This window comes from Acartia tonsa, chromosome 4, assembly GCF_053477335.1.
Source record: "Acartia tonsa isolate MP-2025a chromosome 4, ASM5347733v1, whole genome shotgun sequence".
NCBI classification, from domain to species: domain Eukaryota; kingdom Metazoa; phylum Arthropoda; class Copepoda; order Calanoida; family Acartiidae; genus Acartia; species Acartia tonsa.
The window spans coordinates 15176731-15198968 of NC_137263.1; the positions used below are offsets into that span (position 1 = coordinate 15176731).

Below are 22238 nucleotides of genomic sequence, written 5' to 3' on the forward strand. Positions count from 1 at the left end.
ACCTTACTAGTCTAAATATAAATCCATTTAAGTGTTGAAATTCTAATTAAAGTCTGAACATACCTAACATAAATACATGAAAATTAATCATATTGAAAAATAATCAAGAAATAAACAACCATAATTAGCAAAGCCCAAATATTCATGGATTTAGAAACATACCATTACCAAGGGAGTTATAAAGCAGATGTTCAGTTGTCAAAAAAAGAGAGAATATGGCAAAATTAGAATACAGATTTTGAAGCATGAACGACAGACATACGGATAAATGTATAGACTAGATGCGTACAGACCAGAGGAATCTTCACTGAAAATTTCAGCTGTGTATCTTAAATAGCAGCCTAGAAAATATTTCCTCTATAACGAACTTATTGGCGGCCAGTGAATTATAGATTAACTTTGCTATTAAAAAAATTCACAAAGCCGGCGTAAAAATATTGAAAGTTATTTTGTATGAACTACTGGTAACATCTTGTTATCAACCCCCTCCCGCTATAAAATCCTTTGACACAAAAATGCATACATGTATAGGACAAGGGGATATGACATCTGATTAACAACTTATTTCCTCCAACTTTAAATTATAAAAAGAAAGTTTTATTTAGAAAACAACAAAGCTAGTATCTGTAATAAAATTTTTGAGAAAGTTTTATTTTCTTCAGGTGATGTATCCCCATTCCCTGATACATGCACTTTTAATATTACTCATAATATTTTAATTTGCAATGACTCAAACATCCTATTATTTAAAACAGAAAAATATTTTATGTACAATAATGGATAAAGAATATACGTGGATATTATGACAGGGGAAAAATTGTGGTCAATTTAGGTTGCTAACATGGAACTCGTTGGTCAGTTTGATCATCCAGTAGGAGGGAAAGGGATAGGGAAAAGGGGATGTATGGGGGGCATCGTTATTTTAGCCCGATGCGAGTTTTACTTTATTAGAGAACATGAAAATCTGGTGTAACGTCCATGTAATAATATTAATGTAATAAATATATCTAATATTTTTAATTTTTTGAATCACTTTTAGGTTAGTCTAAATATCAAATTTAAAAGGCCATTAGTTCCCAAATCAATAATGCATTAGAGTCGTGAGACAAATAGCAATTTAAATATACAAGATCAGATATGTTTCTCAAGCTGCTAAATAAAAATAATTTGATTTTGAGTGTTGTTCAATGCAGTTCAAGCTATAATATCTCCCTATCTCAATGTTCAATAAATTAGAATGGTTATTGTAACAACAAGAATAATCATATCCATCAATATAAAGCTAATAATTGTATAAGTATAGTTGTATAACCCAGATAACTGTCAGGCCAAAGTAGTTGGGTGTGGGACCTTTTTCGTCTGCTAGCAAATTGCTTTCTGCTCTTTTGTAGCGACTTGGCTGTGTTTATATTTCTGACGCTATTGGCTGATACTCAAAGAACCAGTTAAAGTCAGCACAGGGCCCCCTATCCGTAGATAGAGTTACATCTAGCTCGGACCCCCTCTATTCTTTTACTTTAATATAAAGCTAAAAATATATTTGATGCTGAGAACAGTAAATTAACTTGTAAGCAGGTAGGTAATGTTAACAAATTAAAAATACTTTTTTTCTTGATATTTGAAAGTCTGAAATCTACGTATTGGTGGTTCACTTTAGGACATCTATAATACAAAGTAGAACGATGTCTGTCCGTCTGTCTGTCTGAAGCTTAAGATCTCAGTAACCACTGAACCGATTGGGCTCTACTTTTCAGGGATTATACCTACTGGTCTTGTGATGGTTTTAAGCTATTTTCTTGTGGGGTGGGACGAATTTCACCTTATTTTTTTAAATCACTTCTTGGGGCACAGCCCCTAGAGGCTAGGGGCGAAGCCGCTAGTATAATTATAGAGTAGCTGCGATTTTAAAAATTGGATGTGGAACGGATAATGTGGACCAACCTATTTGTCATTGTTCACATTTGCTAAAATTTGAATGTTGACATAACTAAAAGCCATCCTCCTTTGCTTGGTTAAAATTTGGCGAGCCAAAAATGAGTGAAAAAAACGAGGGGCAGTGGATAGAGCGTTATATGGGGTTATGAGAGCTAGTAAATTATAAGTGTATGACAAGTGGAAAAAAGGACTAAGGGGGATGGGGGGGTGAAGGGGTGCACAAACTTTTCGCAACACAATCTTTTCATGTATTTGCAAGTGACATTGGAAAATAGAACAAAATATAAAGCCTGCAAATATTGTCATTCAAATTAGGCCGGGTTCACAAAAAATTAGATCAATTGCAGAAAATGAAATATAAATAATGAGTCGTGGTAAACATTAGGATGGTCAAAGTAATTTTTGTAGTGTTAATTTTTGGGACACTCTGTATTTTGGCAGGCATAGGGGGACAGGAAGGAAGGCCTTTACAGGAAGGATTTACAAAAACCTTTCCTTCGTAGATAGGAATTGCATTTGTCACGGAATAATGTATTTCATCTTTGATATGTGTATGTGTGTGTGTGTGTATGTGTATGTGTGAGTGTGTGTGTGTGTGTGTGCTAGAAATGAAACCAATTATAATCAAATCATATGTAACTACTTCCAGATAATGTCATTAGCAGCAAAGAAAAATAAAGAACAACATGAAATCATTTTTTGCTAATTGCAATCATCTTTATGCAAAAAATCATACCCAAAAAGATAGGTTCAGCATCATGATAATCAGAAGAATTTTTTTAATTGGTGAAGGAACCGAACAATTAACGCCTTTTTTCAAAAAGGCATAAAAAGTACTGTCCATATTTTAAAATAGTATTTGAAAGGGAATGTTAATCAGTGGCCTTAGTTCATTTTAATCAAAATATATTTGTGTAAATCTAACTCAAAAATAGCATTTTTGGTACAATTCATTTATCCCCCCTAAAAATTGAAGTTAAAAAGAAGTGTATCATTTTTTTAAAAATGAAGATTCAAATCGCTAAATATTTTTGATTAATTGATGCCAAATTAATCAGTTTTATTAGGCAATACTTAATTTGCAATACAGATTTAATGATTACCCATAAATATTCACAAAAGGATTAAAAATAACAAAATAAAAAAAATTAAAATTATAGATATCAACCCAAAAAAACTTTCTTAAAAATCTAGTACATTCAAGGGATGTGAATGGCTGATAAATTATCCAATGATGATACACAAAATTGCCTATTCTGTAAATTACAATTAATGGTTAAAACATTTGAACAATCAACTAAATGAACCAAAAAGTTAAATTGATTCCTAAAGTTGTAAAGCTAACGAATAAGAAAACGTTATTATAAAAACTTTGGGGACTAGTGTTAAAAACAGCATAATGTCTCCTCCCTAACAGAGTACATTCAATATTTAAAAATCAACATTCTTAAGGAGAAATTTCTTACCATGTACATACAGCTCATTTTTACAAATATTACTATTTCTCTAATATCACAGTAAGCCAAGTTTATCACAAGTTAGTGTCACTACTAATCCTGACGGGTGACAAGTTTGCCACAAACATCAAGAAGAAAAGCCGCCGTAGCGCGAGCACAATTTTCACTCACATAAATAATAATGTCCATCTCGCTTCTTAATAGGATACATTTCTGCAGAATTAATAAAAAAATGAGTAATATCACTGCAAAACTTTCACATTCTTTTCGATTGCCCTTTTTTGCATCAAGTATTGACCATTAAAAAAATTTCCTAAATAAGATTCCTAGTAACAAGTATTTCAGTTTTTAAAAGAATTAATAATTATAATAAAAAGTCACCTACAAGTTATCAAGGTTCAACAAAAAGATGTCATATTTTAACTTGATGCAAAAACTGGCAAACAAAATACATACACTCAGGGCTGGGTATTTAGCATACAATATGGAATAAAATGCCTATTAAGTGCACTGAGCTCTGAGCTCGAATGAATCAAAAAGTTGGTTCTCTAGTAGGATAAACTGACACTGGTTGAAGCGAGGATGAGACAAGTATTCACAAACTTGAGGGGGGTGCGAGGAGAGAGGGGACTTCATGGTAGTGGAGGGAAGGAGCATAAGGGAATGACTAGATGGGGCAGGGGTTATATAAACAAGTTATGGGGTTAAGATTAAGGAGGGCTGAATTTTAAGATTTTTCATGGAATTATGGTAGGGGCGATGGGACACGGGGAGGATAGGTGATTTACACATAATAGGGAGAGAGAGTGGGAACAAGTATTTTTGCATAAAGTTTGAAGAATTGAGGCACATTTGCAATCACACAATATGTATTTTGTACCAACATTTCACACAAATACAATCAGAGCAAGTACATGGATTCATTTGCAAATATGACACGAGAACAAAAATTACATTTGAAATGACCTGGTTTTCAAAGGTAACATTTCATAATAACAAGATTGCGTAAATATTACGAAAATAATTTTTTTTCCATAGACAAGTGGACCAAATAATAACCATTAAAAGAATTTGTTTTTATTTGAAATTAATAAAAGAAGATTTATAGTTCGCTTCTTTATTTGGTAAGATATGAATTAGATTAACAAATAATTCTACCCGTAGGCTAGAACCAGAAATAGAATAAAGAATCTTGTTTTTTATTTACTCAATTACATAACCAATACCTAATCTTATTCTTGATCGTGCTAATGATTATAAAATAGGTTTTAACTTCAAAGATTGATCTAAATTTTTTAAAATCATTTTAAAAATACCGAAAAATAATACATAAAACATGAATAATGAATTTTTTTTTATTTTTCTGTTAAAAATAAATCTTTTTAAAAAAATAAACGTTGATTGAAATCAGTGATATACCAATGAAAGAATAACTATGTTGCCTTCGTTATATCTACAAAATGATTTAGATTTTCCTTTAAAAGTTGTTTATTAGAAACTTGGAGGCATATCTAATAGCTAGCTCAAAGGAATATTTTTCCATTATTGCTTTGAAACCGATTAATATCCACTGAAAAATCATGTACAGCATCGAATTACAGACAATTTTCCACAAATATTAAAGTAAAAACCAAAAAATTAATACCAATTTTGTTAGCCCGGACCTTCGGCCCTTAGGGTCTAACAAAACAGGTTTTAATCTTACAATTTCTTATCTAAATGTCCGCGGAAAGCTGTTGATTATATGATGCGAAATCTATTAAGTTTTCTTGCGAAAAAAAAGTCTTATTTGTGCGAATGTGTTTGTGATAACAAGATTGGAAATGAATTTGGACAAGGCCCAAGTATTTGTCAGTGTAAAGTTAACAGTTAAATCTTAATTACTGATTAAGTGTGATGAGAATTAACAATGGATTTCTTTCTTCGAAAAAAAGTAAATAGAAATAAATCAGATGAAAATTAGGGTTGGCAATCCGTATCCGAATCCGGGATCCGGAATCCTTCTTATTTTTAGCCAATTTTGGAATCCGAACCCGGAATCCGTTTTTTAATAGCGGATTCGGATTCTTAATTGGTAGGCTAAACTTAGCGTCTTAAGTTTTTTCTTTCAACTCCGCCTTTTTGAAGGCAAAGATTATCATCATTATTTATAATATCTTTAAATATCTTTTTTTGGACGGATTCTTTTAAGATCCGGTCCAAAATTTTGACGGATTGCCATCCTTAATGAAAAATAGATAATCTAAATAGAAAATACCTAGTCATTTGGCACGGCTATAAAATTGAGGAACTGCTAAAAATCCATCTCAACACAAAATGTGTGAAGACTTCCGTTTTTTTTGTTCATTTGAAACATTCTTATAACTTCTTCAAAAAAGACTTTATATAATATTTGCAAAACCCAAAAAGGTGCTAAGTTCTCATATTAGAGATTAAAAAAATATATAACTCAATTAAATAATATAATTTGACGAAAAACGACAAAATAGCAGTTTCGGTGGCATTTCATACGAGGTCCACATTGTACCACATTAACAAAAAGGGAGAGGTAGGTTTCGGGTAAAATCCGTAAAGGTTATGTGTTATAAGTTAAAAAACAGTAGTAGATCAATAAAAATTTATGTTAACTTAAAAAAATTTTTTTTGTCTATAGTTCTTTTCAATAAGAATTACACATATTTAGTGAATATTATCGTTCTACTACTATTTTTAAGCATTAAAACTTACACCTTTACGGATTTTACCCGAAACCTACCTCTACCTTTGTAGTGTCTACCCATAACATCTATATTACATACCAAAGAATATCATTACTAACTAAGATAAGTAATATTGACACAAAGATGACAAATAACCAAAAATTTAATAATCAAAACATTTGAATTGTTTTTCTCCCCCCTTGCTAAAAACTCTAAAAAAAATCCATTTTTTAAACAAGCATTTATACAAAAAAAAAACACCTCATTCATTTAATAAATAAACCAATTATCTTGCCTATGAAAATGTAATTATATGGTAAATTAATTTTATGAAAGCATAACCTTAGGGTGGTTGTAAATAATTTGATATCTATTACTAGTTTCTGCTATCAGTGAGGAAGTTAAATACACTATTATTAACCTATGAGGCTAATATACTTAAAATTTTTCTTTGTCTTGGGATTAAATGGACTACTGTCTACTTAAAAGGACTCTCCACAGAAAAATCAACTTTGGATTTTTGAAAATCTAACCTGAAACTATTATTCTCTGTTCAATTTTAGGCATTTTTTGTTTTTGTGGCATCGCGATCGAAGCCCTTTGAAAATTTTGTCCGCCGCCTATTTGTACTGCCGCTATAGAAATATATACTACACTTTCCTCCACTCAATATGTGTTCGCCGCTAAAGAACATTTGCTCCATTGCAACCGGCCGCTCTACGATTTATCCTCTTCCTTGACTGGACAATCCTGCCGCCTCCATTTTGTGTTCGCCTCCGCCAAATATAACCATCTTTTGCCGCAGTTGCCGCATTCATCGCCCTTCTCCGCCGCTACTCCGCTATACATTGCGTACGTAGCTATACACAACACCCCCAGCCTCCATTTAATTTCTGAACAAGGGAGAGGGGAGCATGTATTAAAAAGCGACGTACAGCGGAGTAGCGGCGGAGAAGGGCGATGAATGCGGCAACGGCGGCAAAAATAGAAGCTAAAAATCACTAAAGCAGCACAAATTAAATGGCGGGAGGATTCACTTAAAGGAGGTAAAAAATTTCAAAGGGCTTCGATCGCGATGCCACAAAAATAAAAAATGCCTAAAATTGAACAGAGAATAATAATTTCAGGTTAGATTTTCAAAAATCTAAAGTTGATTTTTCTGTGGAGAGTCCTTTTAAGCGGTTTCTTTACTGTTAAAAAAAAATTAAACTACAATAATTATTAACAAGGTATTTGATATTCATGACGAAATAACAAACAAAAAAATTGGGAGAGGCCTTTAAGTAGTTCTTTAATTTTCATAAGGTAAGGTAATAGTTATTATCTCTCATCGTACTATAAACAGCTTTCCGCGGATATAAATTGTTATTAGCTATGAGGAGAACCGGTTCTAATCCACTGGATTATAATCGGTTTCGAATGAATACAAGCAAATAAATTATTATTAAACTAGTAGGTGACTTTTTACAATAGATTTGAACATTAGATAAGCCTAATAACTTTACATTATTCCATTTAAATTACACACTGGATAGTCTCAGCTTCCAAAATTAATAATAATACTCTAGGCATATTGGTAATACTAATTTTGGTACCGCCTTTGAGTTTAGAAATTTAAGTTATGGCGCAATTTCTTTCTATTTAAGAGCAGCTTCTTTATAACCTAGGCCCTTGTCATCTAAGTAAGAAAATTGGTTATTTTTCTTTACCCAGAAATTAAAAACAAAATATAAAATCTAAAACCAACTAGTCTCTAAATAGCATAAAAAAAAGGAGTTAAATTTGTAATAGGCGTAATTCATAATCCTATTATATAAAGTAGTAAAGGTATTTTGTATGAAACGTAATATCTCAATAACTACTTAATTATTGAGTTCTCTTTTTTGGGTAAACTTCATATAGCTATTGTGATGGTTTCAGGCCATTCTATTTTCAGATTTAGATTATGGGAAGGCTTTAAGCGTTTTTTCTAGCCATTCTCTGCCTCTTCTAATACAGAGCCCCTAGAGGCTAGGGGCTTAGTCGCTAGTATGACATATAACATAAATACTATTCACATATTGATCAATTAGAAAATACAGGACAAATTTGCATTTCTATCCTTCCATTAAAAAAATTGTGATTATCATATGACACCACTGCTACACTACTCTGATTGCATAGGTTCACAATGGATATAGGATATACGTGGATATTATGACAGGGGGGGAAATTGTAGTCAATTTAGGTTGCTGTCATGGATATCACTTATTGCTCAATTCGTTCATCCAGCAGGAGGGGAGAGGTGGGATAGGGATGATCGTGATTTTTACCAGCTATAAGTTTCACTTTATTAGAGTATATGAAAATCTGATGTAAGATCCAAATAATAATAAATCTATTAGATTGACACACTCTCTCTAATAGACTATTTATCCATCTATCTGTATAAAATCACAGACATGGACATTGGATATAACACCCGAAGAAAATTTTTTTTTACAAAAGAATACTTCAAAGAGCTGTAATTTTTTGGTATTTGTAAAAAAATAATCAAAACTACATTACAGTTTATCTTGAAAATGAGAATTTACTCTGTTGCAAATACATTAAAAGTCATAAATTGATTAACAGGACAAAAAATATTTTTTTCTAAATCAGCATTCTAAAATAGGAATGAACAACAGAGAGTAAAATTATCTAACGGATAGGTCAGGGACAAAATAAATTTATTCTGCAGTTGGCATATCCGTGTGGCTGGGGCATACTGAATACAAATATGAGGTATGGGGGCCTGGAGCCGTCACAATTAATGTAATTGATCACTTGACAATGGAGAACTGCACCAAGCATGATGTGTCGCTGCCACTGGCTCAAATACTCAAAGAGTCTTGAACATGGTTGCCAAAATGGATATAATATTATTTGGATGTTGCAACAGAGTTTCATATTCTCTTATTAAGTGAAACTTGTAGCTGGTTAAAATACCCCCCCCCCCCCTATACCAAAACCTTTTACACTATCTCCTCCTCTCATATTGGATGAATGAACTGACAAATAAGTGATGTTCATATTAGCAACCAAAATTAAAGCAACTAAACTATAGTAATAATATTTCTAATCAATCTGTCTGAAGCAAAGCATGTCAAAAACCCTCTAATAGGAAAGGTTAAACTCTGCTACAAAAGAAAAAAGTCAGAACAACTAAACAATCAAAAAGAATAAACCATTTCTAAAATTCTTAAGTTATTTTTTTGATGAAATAAGTAATATTCCAACATTTGCAATTTTATTTGGCAAATGCATTGAAAATCTAATTTTTTATGGAAGTGTTGTTTTTCTAAAATGATAAGTTTGGACACCATGATTTCATCTTAGACTGCATCTTATGGAATAAAAAAAATGGAGGGATAGAAATATGGGAGTGGAGGGTGCGCAGACTTTTTGGGTAAAGAGGCTAGTTTTGAGTGAAACCCAGACACACGGAGACTTTGAGCCACGATGGCCAGAGTGAAAATCTTGTAAAACTGACCTGGTCACTCTCTGTCTCAATCTTCATAGCGAGAGAGAGAGAGAGAGTGGGAGAGAGCGGGAAGGGGCGGGGGGTAGGGAAAGATCGGCGCCGCGCTACGAGAAAGGTGCACTAATGGCTTCTCTGTACTGATGCAAAATATTAAACACCATGGCTCGTTTTTGCAGAATATGATTTCACTCTCTTTGCAAATATAACGCAACCATAATAATTGTGGACCCAGGCCCTGCAAATCTCAAGTTCCAAGAAATGGGAATATGCTTAGGGCAGAATAAATAAGAAATGAAAACTTTATAATAAATCCACTATTTATCATTTATCATTTGCTTTAATCACAAAATAAGTTACTTATTTTATAAAAAAATATTAATGTCACTAAATCTTATGAAGATATATTCATTTAAGAGTGAAAGTAGAATTTACAAAATGAAACCTGTCCATATAAAAAAGGTAGACACTAATAATTGGAATTTTCTTTAAGGATAAAAACATACATATCCTCATCTATAATACAAAGTAGAACGATGTCTGTTTGTTTGTCTGTCTGTTTGTAGCGAAGGATCTCGCTAACCGCTGAACCGATCGGGTTCTCCTTTACAGGGTAGCTTCTCATAGGTCCCATGAAGGTTTATAACTATTTTCTTGGAGGGTGGACACCCCCAACCCCCCCCCCCCAAAAAAAAAAAATTTCTCCACCAAAATTTTTTTTTTATATTTTTCTTTTAAATCTAAAATACGAAAAATCTTGGGGCAAAGCCCCTAGAGGCAAGGAGCGAAGTTGCTAGTATATAATATAATGTCCAAAAAATGGGCAGTTTTAACATCATTTTTAATTTTTAGCAGTTTATGTCAATTAATCACCTACTACGACATACGTCCTTTAATTCTATGACAAGTTTTTTTTTTTTTGGGGGGGGGGGGGGCCAACTTTGCAATTTTCAAAAAAAAAATATATACAATGAACTTGGATGTTCTTAAGTTGGAAGTTTTTAGATAGACATACCAAAGTTATCGAGTAGCTGTTCTGTTGCTATGAAAAGTACATTAATAGGGGTTTAACAATTGAAAAATTATTTAATGTGGATATGATATGAATTCTGTATATATGAAAAAACTCCTCAATCCCCCTTCCCCTTCCGCCGGCTATTATATACTTTTCAATATATTTTTTTGTTGCAATTTTTAACCCGCAAACAAAGAAAAACAACTAAAAAATTCATATTCTTATTTACAATACATAATAAAATAGAATCATGTTACTTCAAAGTGTTGCAGGAAGTTATTCTTAACAAGAACAAATAATACTATAAGAGCAGAAAACTTTAAGACCTTTTGCTTGGGGTAATGAAATTGCGCCTGCTTGTTGCTAGGGAATATTCCTACTTTTATTATTAAAGTCAGCAGTAAAAAAATTACTCGTCAGGACTGTATTTAACATTTATAAAATTAAACAACAAGCAGACCTTTCAATCGTGCAACCTTTTCAATAAATTAAAATTAGAATCCAATTAACATTAATCTGCCAATTTTTGGAACGAAATATCTAATACAAAATCACCATTTCCAAAATTTTGGTTTCAAACCCAAAACAAAATTGTGAAAAATGAGTCCTATCCCTGATTTGATTAAACTATTTGTAGAAGCGGACTACAATAACGATCCCCTCCACTTATACAGGATTAATGAACTAACCAATAAATAACAGGGAAATAGCAATCTATAATTACGGCAATTATACCCCTGTCATAATTTCCACGTATATTATACATCCATTCTCGTGGTATTACTCCTGGCTTACTTCACCTACTTCTAATATAACACCCTTGAACGTATATTGCTTCCTGAATGCCTTGGTTTACCACTGTGCCACTGTCCTCAAGCTATTCTGGTTGTTTTCAGACCAAATTTTCATTTGTGAATAATAAATATTTGCAGACATTGTTTGTAACAATGGATATAGAATATACGTGGATATTATGACAGGGGAAAAAATATCACAAATTTAGGTTGCTAACATGGACAAAATTAATTGGTTAGTTCGTTCATCCAGTAGAAGAACGGATTGGGTAAAGGGGGTGGATGTGGGGGATCGTTATTTAAGCCAGCTTACAAGTTTCACTTTTTTAGAGTTCTAGATAATCTGATGTAAGATCCAAGAAATAATAAATCCATTTGTGTAACCCTCCCACAAAACACTACCATAACTTATACCAACCCCATGTATTATATGCAGTTTATAAACAAAGATGACAACACACACAAAAGGGTAGCTAAAAAACATACATTTCGCTGTTGGACTGACAAAATTAAAGAGAAGGTACCCATAAAAATTTTGAAAAACTTTTAACAAATATAGGCTAGTAATGGCACGATTTTAGGTCTTTTAATCGATATATTATTACTTGGATGATGCACCAGATTTTCATTAACTCTATTGAAATGATTGTCGCAGCTAGCTAAAAATAAATGATGCACTACCTAATCCCCTTCCCTCCTACTAGATGAAAGAACAAAAATGAGGTTCTTATTAGCAAGATAAATTGAAAAAAAATTCATACAAATTCTAATTTTCAAAAATAATAAACATAAAAGCAATGTATTATTTTGCTAAGGCAGGGAGCAGCAAAGAGCGAAACAATTCGATAAAAACTGGCCTAAGACCAGGTAAAGCGAAGGTTTTATTTAATTAAGACTGTACGTAGGCATGTTAGAATTGTCCTATCAATATTCAAAACTTGAAATGAAGATTCCTATAGCAGTTAGACATTGAAAGTGTATTAACTATATAAATATTACCAACAAGTTCGTGTGTCTATTTTGAAGAAAAACTTTACAGATAATTCGACATTTTTACATAAAGTAATCATACTAAAGCCTCAAAACGTTGTGTGCTGTGTTTTAATTATCTTTTTCTATAATATTGGGGTATATTATTACGAAAAAAGGTTAAATATCAAATGTAATGTCAAATTCACACCTGCATTTTAGGGGGTATGACAAAAATACAGTTATTGCACTGGCATATTCACAGTTTTGCTGTCAATTATACACCTACATATTGACAAAAATACATCTATTAAATTTATAATTTGTCAATTATACACCTACATATTGACAAATAAACATCTATTAAATTTATACCTACTTATTTATCCATAATATTAATACATCTATTACATATAGATACATTATTATCCTAAAAGTGAAAATTCGTTTACTTACACCATAAGTGATATCGACAGCTAACTGCCTAAACATGTTGGTGTTAAATCTGACACAAAGCCAAAATATGTAAAAAAGAATTAAATAGAATCTAAATTTAAAGATTAAAACAAGTTTATTATTTTGGGGTTAAGTAGTATAACTTATACAATTAATTTAATAGGTCTTTGATGATGATATAGAATTAATTTCAAGTAATCTTTTTACTGAAGATAACAGATCTTATGAAACTTTCAAGATATTTGTGAAGGTTTTAACAATTTTTTATTAATGTTGGTCCCAGTCTAGCAGATGAAATTCCATTTTGCAAAAATGATTTTAATGACTACCATAAGGAAAAAGGATAAGAGGATAAATACTCACCCCCTTTTCTTGGTAAAATACTACTTCCCCATCCCTAAATTTAGAAGCAGACGAAAATCAAAAGCCGCCCAGGGCTTTTTGTAAGTCAATCATAAATAATAATGTGAATAAGAAGAAAAGCGATATTTAGCAAACAGCCGTGGGCGGTCAGAATCAGCTGAATGTTCATTATGAAAAAAATTTCCCCCTTTTTAGAAATAGAAAGATTCATCTTTCATGAACAAATTTTTTTAAATAAAAATAAAATTCTATGTAATTTTTAATTAAAATGAAAATATCTAATCTAATATTCTTGCCCTAAATATGGAAATAGTAAAAAGTAAAAAAATATTTTTTGATAATTTTTAATCCTCCCATTTGAAAAGTAGTAGAATAGCAATAAATTTTAGCGCGGCAACAGCGCTAAGTAGGCCTCTAGGCCCACTGCCTATTTTCGTCTTCTAGTTGCTTCGATTCCTCTCTTTTCTTTTTTTCTCTATGATGACTACCTTGGGGTTCCAGTCAATGAAAATTTTGTCTTTCAAAAAATCACCCCTCAAATAATTTCTTCTACTCTCAATAAACTAAAACCTAAACTAAGTTGTGGACCTGATAATATTTCTACTGAACTTTTAAAAGAAATTATGCCAAGTATTATAGATCCTGTTGTTCACCTATTTAATCTTTCATTTAAACATGGCTTTGTTCTAAACAATTAGTAGATTGATTTAACTATTATTAATAGTTATAAGTTTTAACAACTTGGTCAAAATATTTATAATTAATATTAATTTAAAAGTAGGTGTATTTTTGTCATCAAAACTGTGAATTTGACAGCATACTTGAATTTCATGGGTGTAAACTTGACAGTAAAACTGTGTTTATGACAGCGGAAAGGTGTAATTTTGACAGTGGATAAAAAAATATTGCCAAAAATACAGCTAAAAACGAAATTGACAAAAACACACCCAATATTTGTCAAAAACACAGTGGCTGTACTTTTGCTAGTGGTAAAAGTGGCAGCACCCCAATGTACTTTATATTTTTTAAGTTTCGCTTTTGTGAATGTTCGTCATCCTTGTCAAAAATTAAAAATCGGCTAAAATGTACCAATTAAGATGATATGAAAATATTCTTCCTTACACAAGATTCTTACATTTCTCAAAAAACAGTAAAAATTTCTCTGTAAAATAATTGTACGACTTTTATAAACTTCACTGTATAAAGTGCATAAAAAACGCTTAAAACCAAGAATATTGTTTGCAGATAGACAGACACAGTACAGGGTTGAGGAAACATGCAATATTTCCACATTGGATATATGATATACGTGGATATATTGACACGGGAAAATATGTCGTCAATTTAGCTGTCTACTATGGACATTATTGCATTGGTCAGTTCGTTCATTTCGTAGGATTGGGCAAAGAAGAGGGTATCGTTTATTTAGCCAGCTGCGAATATTACTTGATCAGAGTACATGAAAATCTGGTGCAACATCCAATTAATAATAAATCAATTATTTCCACAATAGGTTTTATCATCATGTAATCAACAACATGGTAATTTTTATGTTCTGGATTATGTTTACCAATATGTGTTTATACTTCTACATTAGACTGATTTATTATTTCTCTTTTTTTTGTATCATAAAAAAAGGCTTAAGGGGACTATGCACGAACGAGTGTGTTTAAGCACCTTTCAAGCAGTGATTTTGAAGATTTTTATTGTGTAATACTAGGTATATGTTTAATATAGTTAAATCAACTAAAATCAGTTTCACCATGGTTTTATAAAAAAAACAAGGATGACAACATCCATAAAAACGAAGCTCTGAAATGGAAGGACAAACGAACATTAACACTTGTAGATTGTCAGAACTGAATTAGCAGAATATTAATGCATCAGTACAAACAATATTTTAAGAAAATCTGTTGCAAAACTGCATAAATAGATGATACTGTTTAAGGACATACTTAAATTTTTGTTGTAATAGGAATCAGTTTTCAAAAAATCAGAAGAATCGGATAATTTTAACATACAAAAATTTGTTGTCAAAAAAGTTAAAAATCGACATGTTTAAAATGGACGTACAGACATTCTGGTATTGTTTATAGAGTTGCTACGCTTTCTTAATTGTACCTAACTACTATAGGAATCATCATGCAAAGTTTGGAATCGATAGGACAATTCTAACCTGTTTAAATTAACGAAAAGAGCTAATTCTCTGTGACGGACGTACGGACGGACCGACCCTAATTATAGAAAAGCTTTGCTTTTAAAAACACTTTGAATAGTCACTTGCCTAGTAAAATAAAATAATCAAAACTAAAAATATCTAACAAGTCTTTTTTTGCAATTGGTGATTTTAAAATTAGGATTTTGTATGAGACAATGGCTTCCTGTAAAGTTTTTCTACGTTTGAGGTGTGTCCGTATGAACGTACAACGGGTGCAGTATTTATATACTATATTCATTTTTGAAATTGTTTAAATTAGGATGATTAAACACGATGTTATATCGTAGCATCCAGGGATCTAAACGGATAAGACAAAGGCCGATAAATTGATGTATATACCCAATGATGATATAAAATTACCACTTCTGTAGGTTACAATTTGTGTTTGAAACGTTTGGACAATCAAATAAATGAACCCACCAATCAAAATTCAATTTAAGTCCCCAAAGTTGGTAACCCAACGAATAAAAAACGATGCTATGAAAATTTGGGGACTAGTATAATAAACTTGTCCCCTTCTCGCTTCGTAACATCTCTACAAATATAGCTTAAAATCTAAGTATGTCCAATACAGTAATCTACAACTATAGAATTTGAGTAATAATTTAGTTTTCTAAATTTATTAAAGCGCAGCGACACTGCTGATGTAGCATTTCGTTTGTCCTTTAGTCTATTTGGATAATCTTCGTTTTGTGGATATTATTATTTTTTGAACTTTTTTTATTTAGGTCATTCAGCTTTTATTTATTTTTAAATCAATTGGAAATATAACGTTTTTAAATAGGATATTATCTTATCTTTTGGGTGTACCATGACTACCGCTAATTCTCCAAAATTAAAATATGTTTTATACAATAAAAAAAGGGGGGGGGGGCGAAAGTGACACTTTTTGTAACCAAAACTAAAAGTCAACAAAGGAACTCAACTAAAAAAAGAGTTACAGGTCTGAGATTTTGCATGGCAGTTGCTTTGTAGGGGTACAATATAGAACTGTGAAGAAACGGCGGCGCAACCGTGCCACTTTCGCCCCCCCCCCCCCTTTATAATAAAAACCAAATTCGTTGTTTAGGTTTTAACTAGGTATATGAGAGTGAAAGAAAATTTAAGGGGGAGGGGGGGGGATTTGAAATTTTCAGAACTAATGGCTTATGACAATTTGACAAAAATGCTTTATGTGGTGTGATGTTTTACTGACCTTTACGATAAAAATTTAATATCTGCTAATAATACTCCATGTGAAAAAAAGAAATCAAGTTCAACTGTAAAAGAGATAAGATAATTGAAAATGAATAATATGCACAAAAATAAGCATAAAACTAATAAGAAATGTTTAAAGCCTGGTAATATGATCCACTTCATTAATCAGTGTTTATTCAATATACAATGACAATAAATAAACTTATACAGAGGTTGTAAATAACCCTTGGAACTAGGAAAATGTAGAAGAAAAAAAAAGTTTTACTAAAAAGTTTGTACCGGGAGAAAGTGCACTTACTGGTAGACAAGATAACTTGCATTGGAAGGTCTTTAAGGATTTTCATAAACAAGGATCATTTAATACATAGCATGAATATTAAAATATATTAATTTAAATAGCGGCAGTTTTCCTAGCCTTTAGTAGTGGCTCTTTATTCAAAGTTATATGGAAGGAAAGAAAATAGCCTAAAACCATCCGGGGGCCTATATGAAGCTTCCCTAAAATGTTAAACTCAATTTAGTAGTTATTGACATATTAAGCTTTAGACAAAAAAAAAACTCTATATAGGTATTACAGGGTAAGGGTATAGCATAATATTTCATAATAGAGTGCCCTAAAATTAAACAGGACAGACTAATAAAACTATCCTAATGAGAAGAAGCTTCGCTTAAAAAAGTACTTGGCACATTACATAACCTGACATCAGTGAATATTAGTTTGAGCAAGAAGAAACACGGGCTCCAATTATCGACATGCAATAATACAAGCACCCAAAACACAGTTTTTAAACTGAACTTAATTTGCAATTTTTCTCAAACTAAAGGGTTTAATATAATAAAAAAAGTCATGGTTGTTAAAGTATGTTTGTTCTTAATATATTATTTACAATTTTACACACTTCTCTTTTGAGATGGTTTTCTTTATTTGAACATGATAATGAAAAATATGTTTAAAACTGACCTTTATGTGCAAACCTAGGGTTTTTCATATTAATATCTATCATAAAAATATGAAAAAATATTTCTTTACATGAAAAATTAATATGTAACAAAACTTGACATTATAGTTTTTTGTCTTTCATACGTTTAAAGGCTGGGTTAGGATATGAAAATTTAGGGAGAACCACCGAAGGGAATGTGCTTCAAACAACTAAACTAGTAGCTCGAATTTTTAATAGAAAAATCATAACAGTGATTTTGTTAATCCTAACTTGTCTTTATTTTATAAAATCAATTTAAGTTAACTTCTTAAAATCTTATTCATTATAAAAAACCATGTAAAACTATAACTATATTTGAAAATGTAAATAGAAAATTCGCGTGTAGCTTAGTTTTGGGTAAAAGTATGATCAAGGAATAAGGCCAGTATGGAAAATCACAGATATCATAATTACTAAAAACCAAGTGGTTAAAAATTCAGGATTTTAGGAATATATAAATTATCCAATGAATTAAACTCTACCGTCTTAACGAATTAAGCAACTAAATAGTTTTAACCCTTACAGATCTCTTGGAGCCCCCCCCCCTCTAGTTTTTTCAATCTCATTTTTTTTGTAGGTAAGATGGAGTGCTGTGACTTCATGACTTTTTAAGTTTAGTAATTATACGTCGGCAAGAGTTGATTTTATTAGGATATCTGGTCTGTGTCGGTCGTGGTGTCCGGTCAAAGTCGGTTGGGTAGCACCAAAATTAGAAAAAAATTCTAAAAAAATCTTAATTTCTACATTATGACTTTTGTGTATAAGGAGAAACCTAAATTTTTTTTGGTGAATACTTAGATAACAATGACCTTCTGAGAAAAAATGTGTTATGACCGTTTGACCGCTCCCTGACCGACTTTATGACCGATTTTTGTCCGGCTTTTACTACAGACATATATCATGAATATCGTGGCTTCTATTACAGCTAGAGTCCTATAATTTTTTTTGGTAAATCCTTGAGCAACATCAAACAGATAAAAATATTAATCGGCGCCGCCAACCGCCGTTTTACCGCCGTAACCGCCGAAAATGGCGGTTTCCGTTATTTGCCGTTTTTTGGCGATGATCAGAAAAAGTAATTTTTTTGATATGAAAAATAGAAGTTCGTCCTAAAATTTGGTCATCCTAGCTGCAAAATTGGCCGCTCTACAGCTGTTTTAAAATTTAGCGGCTGGCCGCTAAAAAGCGGCTAAGGAGCGGCCTGGCTGCTATGACTAGAAAAAGTAATTTTCTCTAAAAATACACATGAACCACCAGAAAAAAAATTTACGTCTTTATCTGTAACAGGAGCCGAGATAGAGGGGGGGGCTCTTGGAGCCCCCCCCCCCCCCCCCCCCCCGATCTATTAAGGTGGGAATTGGGGCCCGAGCTGTAAGGGTTAAAGCAATTTTAATTTTATATTTCTTATGATTCAATTTTTGAACTGAAAACCTTCTTAAATTAAGAAAATAAGCAAAAATTGTTGGAAATTAAATGAGATTTGTGAAACGTAAACCAATCAATTATCCCCTTATTTATTTATCTCTTTATTCCTGTCTAGAATCCCAAGGTTTTTTGCATTCAATTCTCTAGATTCTCAAGAATTTGAATCCGGTAGTAGTGTCTCTATTTCATATTTTCATTTGCATTTCAGACTAATTTAATTATAGACAAATAATTCAGTATAAAAACGTATTCATATATTATATACAACTGTGATTAATACTTGTGTAGAATTGAATTAGTAGTGTATAGAGGTGTCCTTTAACTTTAAGAAAATATATTATAATTAAGATAAACAGGAAGGGGGAAGGCAATACCTGGGGTTTTAATCGTAAAATCAACCTGCAACCTTTAAGGTAAAAAAATAAAGGAATGAGGTATAGCCAACAAGCGAGATAAATCTTAAATAATATTGTGAGACAGATAAAAAAAAGGCGTCTTTACTAAGACGCGTTGCCTCCCAAAATCACAAAAAAAAATCAGCAGAAAGTACCAACTATTTTTTTGTATTAATTCAGTTGTTAGCTACAACTGCAAAAATCATCTGTTTTGAAATTGCAACTACAAAATGAAGGCAATCCCTCTGCAGCTTAGATTAATAGGTGTATAACCAGGGTTCCGGAGCCGGAGCCGGGAGCAGCAACATTTTTGGTGGAGCCGGATCCGGAGCCGTATTTTTCGTTAAAAACGGCTCCGGCTCCGGACTAGCTAAAAATGATTTTTTTAAGTAATATTATAATTTGGCAACGGTATATTTCCATATAATAAACTGAAAAACTATTGTTACTTAACAAATAGACACACATCCTTCTACTTTTATATAGCTTTAATCAAATAGAAGCAAAATATTTTCTATTATTTATTTTATTTTATCAAATTCAATAATGAAAAAAAATTGATATATTAATTTTAAGGTAGGAGCCGGAGCCGCATCAAAATTATACGGCTCCGACACCCTGTGTATAACATATCCAAACTTACAGAGAAACAGTAGTGACAATTAATGAGACAAATAACTCAAAATGAAAGATTTCTGATATTTTAAGTACGAAAAAAAAACAAATAAATGGAAAATTTAGATAAACACCAACGAAAATTAATTATAAAAAAAACAATGGCACAATCATCCGATAGAAGAAAGCTTACCTTGAAAAGTCAGTTGGTTGATAAAATGATTGTCGTTAATCACTAATTATCACTTTGAGCATAGTTTCTGAAATGATAACTTTAATTATGGTGTTAAGCGAATAAGCGAAGCGCGCAGAAATTTTTTACAGCAATTACCATTTTTTTTACATCAATGCAATGCATTTCAAGGGGATTGTGAGACGTATAGGTTGCAAAACAAGAAATCAAGAGGAAAAAATAAACAAGATTGAAAAGATAAAAGTCACCTTATCAAATGAAAATTTCACTAGACTAAAATAAATATGCTAAAAACTGACAATAAAAAAACAAAACAAATGTTTTAGGATTTGGCTTCCAAATTCATGAAGTACACATTACAACACTCAAGGACAATTTTAAAAACTATTTATTAATGTTCGTTGTATTTTACCATGATTAGTTCTAATCCTTTTCATCTCATTGAGTAACCTATCTTTCTCTATACAGATTGTGAATGATTCTTGATATATCTATAATACAAAGTAGTTTGATGTCTGTCCGTCTGAAGCTTAAGATCTCGGTAACCACTGAACCGATCGGATTCTACTCTTCAGGGAATATACCTACTGGTCCTGTGGAGGTTTTAGGCTATTTTCTTGGGAGTGGGACACCCCCCCCCCAAAAAAAAAAATAAAAAAAACCACCCTCCAAATTTTTTTTTACATTTTTTGTAAAATCTCAATAACTGCTGATCAAATTGGGCTCTACCCTTCTGGGAATATACCTACTGGTCCTCTGGTGGTTTTAAGCTATTTTCTTGGGGGGTGGGACACCCCAACTCCCCCAAAAATAAAAAATCCCAAAATTTTTAATTTTTAAAAATTTTTGTAAACAAAAACCAGTAATTGGGGTGGGGGAACCCCACTGCAACATGGGGCGAAGCCCCCATGAATCCTCCCCCCCCAAAAAAAAATTTTTTTATTTTAATTTTTGTGTATTGCGAACAACCTAGGTTTAATTTTTACGAATTGAAAATTTTTTGTACAAATTAAAATTTTTGTGCATAAAGCGCACAACCTGGGTTTAATTTTACCACAGAGTAATTAAACAAAGAATAATTTTTTTTTGGATATTTCTATTAAGGAGGGTTGACTTCCCACAACTTTATAGGGCGAAGCCCCTAGAGGCTAGGGGCAAAGCCGCTAGTGTATTATATATTAGGCAGCTTCCACGTCTTATAATTCAAAGAATTATACAGGATAACTAAAAGAAAGTTTGAGTTAATTGGTAGTTTTATTAATATATTAGATGCAATGATTTACCTTGACAATAACTAACTAATGAATATAGCAGCACAAATCACAAGCTCATATTTTCTTACAAAAGTGTTAATGTAGTGTAGGTCTTATTTAGAGAAAGATATATTATATATAAAGTAGCCTAGAAGAGGTCCATAATACCAGATACAAATAGTTTTTTCATTGTGAGGCCAAAACTTGTTGAGAACGTTAACAATTCATAAGAAAATAATTTTGTTGTGTTAACATATTGCACTAAGTTCTGAGACTATTACATTAGAATTAATCATGGAGTTCTGGACATTCAGAACTAAGTCCTCGTCCAGTTTTTATTTTAGTCAGTACGCACTTTGGAGGTGTGTAAAAGAATAATACCCTTATAATGTGCATGAATATTGTCGACCGATCTATTTCACTACGGCCATTTGAAATTTGTCTTTGGAGATGATATGTAGCTTTAAAGCTCCACCAAAAATGGAATCTCTTAAATCTGCTTACTTAAATATGAAATTCTCTTATCATTATCAATTTCTGGGTAGTCAGTTAGAGATCTTAAGCAGCACACTGAAAGAAGGGCACTTAGATAAAAATCTGGATCATTAATTAAGGCAACCCGGTCAATTCAATACATATGTCAAATATAACAATACAAATATGTTAAACGCAGCAATAAAAAACTATTACAATATTTGAAATAAATGGTACTGTTATATTGAATTTATTTCATTCCTACACAAAATATATCATTATTTAATGCATTAATCATAAA

General features: G+C 31.8%; 1 protein-coding gene across 7 annotated transcripts in view; it reads right to left on the minus strand.

Annotated features, from left to right (window-relative positions):
* Positions 1 to 20293, minus strand: part of Pkn (serine/threonine-protein kinase N) — a 144423-nt gene extending 124130 nt beyond the window's left edge. For 6 of the 7 annotated variants that reach the window (XR_013878340.1, XR_013878339.1, XR_013878343.1 and 3 more), the window contains exon 1: positions 3402 to 3989. Coding sequence is in view for 1 of the 7 variants with exons in the window: in XM_080156570.1 (XP_080012696.1) it covers positions 3402 to 3419 (18 nt within the window). In the remaining 6 variants the exon portion in view is untranslated. Of the gene's footprint in view, positions 1 to 3401; positions 3990 to 20210 lie in introns of those variants that run through there. The other variant, XM_080156572.1, reaches the window with a different exon arrangement.
* Positions 20294 to 22238: the final 1945 nt, after the last annotated feature.